At 44.5% G+C, this 5645-nt stretch overlaps 2 protein-coding genes across 2 annotated transcripts; both read left to right on the top strand.

Moving 5' to 3' along the window:
• Positions 1-2371: 2371 nt before the first annotated feature.
• On the top strand, positions 2372-3994 carry LOC138870317 (uncharacterized). Its single transcript, XM_070148110.1, has one exon. It carries the CDS (start codon positions 2372-2374, stop codon positions 3992-3994), a length of 1623 nt encoding a protein of 540 aa, XP_070004211.1.
• Positions 3995-4879: 885 nt separating this feature from the next.
• LOC138870316 (uncharacterized) lies at positions 4880-5371 on the top strand. Its single transcript, XM_070148109.1, has one exon. It carries the CDS (start codon positions 4880-4882, stop codon positions 5369-5371), a length of 492 nt encoding a protein of 163 aa, XP_070004210.1.
• Positions 5372-5645: the final 274 nt, after the last annotated feature.

Genomic DNA, 5645 nt, shown 5'->3' with positions numbered 1-5645 from the left:
AAAAAAAGGGTCCATTTCCGCAAAGTAATTTTTAAGACCATAATTGTCGGGATATTAGAGTCATGTAAGCTTTAAATGGAGTGTTTCTCATGCATTAGGGGTCAACTTTGTCAAGTTTGCGCTAATAGCCACTTTCAACCACTTAGGCCATTTTGCAAATATAGCCAAGTTGTGTCCTGCATTTGTCCACTAGGAAATGTGGTGGGGTCACGTACTGTCCCGAGTCGCTAACCATGTTTGCTTCATTCAGGTATGGACCCGCTGATTCAATCCAAAGTGCTTATGGTAGTAAAGATTCCTAGGAAGTTGATCAAGTGGTGGAAAATGTTTTCATCGTTAGAGAAGCATGAGTTAATGTAGAAATTGGGCACCCTAACTTCCCTTCTTGATATCACACCCCGCCCGGACTTAGTGGAGGCGATGCTGACTTATTGGGATTCGCAAAATTTGATTTTCAGATTTGGAGAGTGTGAGATGACTCCTACCTTGGCGGAAATGTCTGGCCTCACTCGTTTAAGCTATATAGGCAAGGACATGATACTTCCCCGAGACCACTCTAGGACAGGATTCCTCAGCGACCTGGGCCTGAAAGATAATAAGCATTTAAAATGTCTCGAGCAGTCCTGGATATCCTTGGATTATTTGTTTGCTAGATTTGGACCACAAGATAGTTTTGACGTCTTTTGGGATGAGTTCTGCACAACCAATGCAAAGTGGCAAAGACGTCGCCTCGAAGCTTTCAGCCTTGCTTTGTTGGGATTATTGGTTTTTCCATTAGATGAGAGGCACATTAGCACCCATCTGCAGTCAGTGGTAATGACATTATTTCATGAGAAGCAACGCAAAACCGTTACTGTTGTGCCGATGATCTTAGCAGAGTTGTACCGAGCCCTGAGTGAGGTTAGGGGATGTGTCAGATATTTTGAGGGATGTAACCTTTTGTTACAGCTGTGGATGATGGAGCATTTGCACACCACTTCCTTACTTTGTCCCATCGACCATGCCTTGAGGGATCGGGTGGTATGCATCGAACGTAGGACGAAATCTCCTAAGTTTACGTACCCAGTAGGCGTCACGGCTTGGATTGAGTCCCTTGGTTTGAGGACAAATGGGAATGTTTTGTGGGCTTACCTTTGGCTACCTTTGGATGATATCTTGGTAGGGTGCCTCATGCAGCCTTTCCTGATGCTGATAGGACTCAAGTGTATCAGGCCGTACACTCCCATTAGGGTAATGCGGCAATTGGGCAGAAGACAAGAGGAGCCTCCAACTTTGAATCTTCGGCGGCACATCATAAATTTTAGCAAAAAGGCGGCTGATGAAATCAGGTATGTGCAATACTAGAACAATGCAAAGAGGATGAAGAAAAATACATTAGTAGAGGACGTTGGCAGGCCCGAGTGTACTCAGGAGTACTTGATTTGGTTACAGTCCGTCCCGCCAGGGGTCAGCACCCCATTGCCAGCACAACTTAGGGGTCGGGCAGTTCAGACAGATGATTTTGAGGAGGCATCGGACCAAGATCCTTGGGATAAGCTTGAGTTGATAAAGTCTCAGTTAGCGGGATTGGCAGCAAACGTGGAGCAGCATGGCCAGTATTTGTTTAGGGTCGGCCTTCAGGATGCGGGGGCACACGCTAGGGCCTTTATTCTAAGCATCAATGTTTCTTTACGAGGAATTTTACAGAGTTTGAGCATGACAGACAACCCAGGATCATCCCAGCCAGGACCGTCGCATTTAGGAGAAGCTTGATGAGTCATTCTATTTAGGTGTTTTGAGATTGTCGTATGTTGTCTTTTACTTTTGTGTCTTGTCTAGAAGTACTGAGTCCTTTAGGTAGTGTCAAAGTCTGTCGTAGTGTAGTTGAGTCTGTCAGGTCTTTTATTATCGCACTTCCTGTTGCATTTTAATATCGAAAAGTTTTTAAATGAAAAATCCCAAAAAGATTTTGTTTTTAATTTATTTTCCATCACTTTTCCTGAACTACACTTGGTCTGATTCATGAGGGACATGATACGTAGGCAACCTACAACGGGTTCGATCAAATCATTTTTGGTTCAAAATAAAAAGAGAAAGAAAAAGAAGAGGGTGATAAGAGGTGTTGGAAAAGAAAGAGAAGGAAGGATTGAAATGAGCAAATCAGAATGATGCCATATGACCCTGCGACCCTTAAAGCCATTTTAGAACCGTTAATTGTTGCTAGGTGCATTGTACGTAATATGATATTATTATTTGATGAATGCCCTAACTCTAACTTGGTGGTTTTATGTTGTTGTCCTCTGTTGTCTCTATTAAGTTTCAGGAAGGTGGTTAGTTTGTTGGCATCTTGGCAAGTCATCCATACAACACCCGATCAAAGCGTCAAATAGTCATGGCTAGCAAGGAAACAAACACTGGAGTTGTAGACCCACCAAGGGAGATTGTTGAGTTGGAATCGGAACTGCAAGAGGAGGTCCGAAGGTTGAAGCATCAGATGGCAAAAATGTATCAAGCCTGGATTAAGGGACACCCTCCACCCTCGTTCCCTACCAACTACACAAAAAACTCTGCTTTCATTCCACCACTCTCTCAATACCAGATGCCCAATATCATTGATCTTTCCCCACAACACGCACCTGGCTTTACCCTTTACCACAACTACCTCGGTACTTTAGCCCAAACTGTTCATGCTCTGCCATCCAAAACAACCTCGTACCCTGCTCTGACATCTGCTCATATTTTTGTACCCCCTCCACAAGCTACCCTGCACCGATCCTCTAGTGAGCCCGCATTCCCCGCTAAAGATGCCTACTACTATGCATCGGAGCCCACCTTCAAAGTCCCAGATCCTTACTCTTACACTCCCCAATTTGAGCCTCATGTTGAAACTGACAAACCACCCAAGAACGCAGAGCAAGAAGACATGTTTAGGAAGGTACATAGTCTGGAGAAATCATTGAGAAATATGCAAGGGTTGGGAAACCAAGTGAGTGTGGCCTATAAAGATTTGTGTGTGTTCCCCGATGTCCAATTGCATGCCGGGTTCAAGATGCCCAAGTTTGACTTGTATGACGGATATGGGGATCCTGTAGCGCATCTGAGAGGTTATTGCAGTAAAATGAGAGGCGACGGGGGAAAAGACGAATTACTGATGGCGTACTTCAGCCAAAGTCTGAGTGGGGTAGCTTTAGAATGGTACACCCGCCAGGACGCCAGCAGGTCGTACACCTGGGATGATATGGCTCAGACCTTTGCCCGGCACTTTCAGTACAATATAGACATTGTTCTAGACCGACTATCTCTGACCAAGGTGGAAAAGAAACCCAGTGAAAGCTTTAGAGAATATGGGTTCCGATGGAGGGAGCAAGCTGCACGAGTCAATCCTCCGATGGAAGAGGACGAGATGGTTAAATACATTCTTCAAGCCCTGGAGCCCACTTACTATGGCCACTTGATCTCAGCCATTTGTAAGTCTTTCAATGATGTGGTGAAGATGGGAGAAATGATGAAAGAGGGGCTGAAGTCGAGTAAGATCATGAGCTATTCTGCTATAAAAGCAACCAACCAGGCAATCCAGAGTGGTACCAGAAGTTTGCTAGGCAAGAAGAAGAAGGAATATGTCGCTATGGTTGTCTCTGGATCATGGCATGGCCAGAGGGGTTCACCTCATCAATACACCCATCCTCGACCCCGACCTCAAGCCTACACCCAAGCTCCATATAATCCACCTCAAAATTACTTTTCCCTGCAAAACCCCCAATACTTAGCCAGGCCATCCCAATACCTTGTTCACCATGCACAATTATATCCTCAACCCCCTCCTTACCCGCAATGGCATGCTCCAGCTCTGCAGAATATCTACCCAACTCCACAAAATACCTATCCACCCCCACAACCCTATCAAAACCCCACTGGTTCAAATTTTCGATCAAGGCCAGAGTATAGGAGAGAGAGGAAGCAGCGGAAACAAACTTTTACCCCGCTTGGAGAGTCCTATGCTAGTTTGTTTCAATGATTAAGGCAGTTGGACGTCTTGAGGCCGATTGAGTCAAAGATACCGAATCCCCCTCCAAAGAACCTCGACTATTCCCTAAGATGTGCCTATTGTTCTGATGCTCCAGGGCATGACATAGAGAAGTGCTGTCGTTTGAAAACGGCAATCCAGGAGCTTATTGATACCAACCAAATTGTAGTCCAAAATCCAGACGCACCGAACATCAACCAAAGCCCTTTGCCAGCCCATGTATAGACGGATATGATTGAAATAGTTCACAAGGATGAGGAGCCCAGGAAGTCTTCTAAGTTCGTCATGATGATTCGGGCCAGTGAAAGTAATTTGGTTAAAGCTCCTGACTCTACCAAAGCGAAGCCCTTGATAGTTGAAGGGGTGACAGAAAAGCCGAGCTCACTCAATTTGAAACCACCAGTGTTGGTCGTGAAAGGGCTGTCAAAAGATGTTAGGGCAAGTCCGGAAAGTTCAAAAGTGGTAGTACCAGGGATTCCAAGTAAGCCTATCATAGTTGTGAAGGGGGCTCCTGCTACCCCTATCATCATTAAACCAGTAACCCAGCTTCCAGTGGTGGATGCCAAGGCTGTTCCGTGGAATTATAAACAAGTGATAGTGACATACAAAGGAAAAGAAATAGAGGAAGAAGTTAATGAAATTGGAGGATTGACTCGTTCTAGGAGATGTTTCACCCAAGAAGAATTAAGGAAAGCCAAGCTATTCAAGGATAACCCAATGCCAGTAAAGAAATCGGTCACCGAGGAAGAGGCTGAGGAGTTCCTGAAAAAGATGAAAGTGCAAGATTATTCCATTGTGGAGTAGTTATGGAAAACACCAACTCAGATTTCTCTTTTGTCTTTGTTGATACATTCAGATGAACATCGCAAGGTCTTGATGAAGATTTTAAATGAGGCACACGTTCCTGTTAAAATCACAGTGATTCACTTGGAAAAGATAGCTGGCAAGATCTTCGAAGCAAATAGGATCACTTTCTCGGACGATGAAATTCCTATGGAGAGTACAAAACACAACCGAGCTCTTTATCTCACCGTGAAGTATGAAGATTCTGTTGTCTCAAGGGTTTTGGTTGATAATGGATCTAGTGCGAATATTTATCCCCTGTCTACTCTGCAAAAACTAAAGATTGTCACCGAAATAATCCACTTGAACAGTGTGTGTGTTCGAGGCTTTGATGGGGGAGGTAAAGATTCTGTTGGAGATATAATGCTCGAATTGTCAATAGGGCCAGTTGAGTTTACCATGGAATTCCAAGTGTTAGATGTGGTTGTCTCATACAATTTTTTGTTGGGCAGGCCCTGGATACATGCTGCTAAGGCAGTTCCGTCTTCTCTGCACCAAATGGTGAAGTTCGAATGCGACAGGTAGGAAATAGTTGTGCACGATAATGAGGACTTGTCAGCTTATAACGACACAATTATTCCATTTATCGAAGCTAAAGATAATAAGGGACCTTGGGTCTATCAGAATTTTGAAACAATGTCTGTTGTGAAAATTCCTGAAGGAAAATGCATTCTAGGTCCTAAGCTATCCTTCGCGTCCGTCATGGTTGCGAATGAAATGTTGAAGAATGGTTTTCTGCCGGGCAAGGGTTTGGGCTCATCTCTGCAGGGTATTGTGCATCCAGTGCGCCCTAGTGGGA

The sequence above is a fragment of the Nicotiana sylvestris genome, chromosome 6 (assembly GCF_000393655.2).
Source record: "Nicotiana sylvestris chromosome 6, ASM39365v2, whole genome shotgun sequence".
In the NCBI taxonomy this organism is placed as follows: Eukaryota; Viridiplantae; Streptophyta; class Magnoliopsida; order Solanales; family Solanaceae; genus Nicotiana; species Nicotiana sylvestris.
This window is presented reverse-complemented; position numbering and strand designations above follow the sequence as displayed.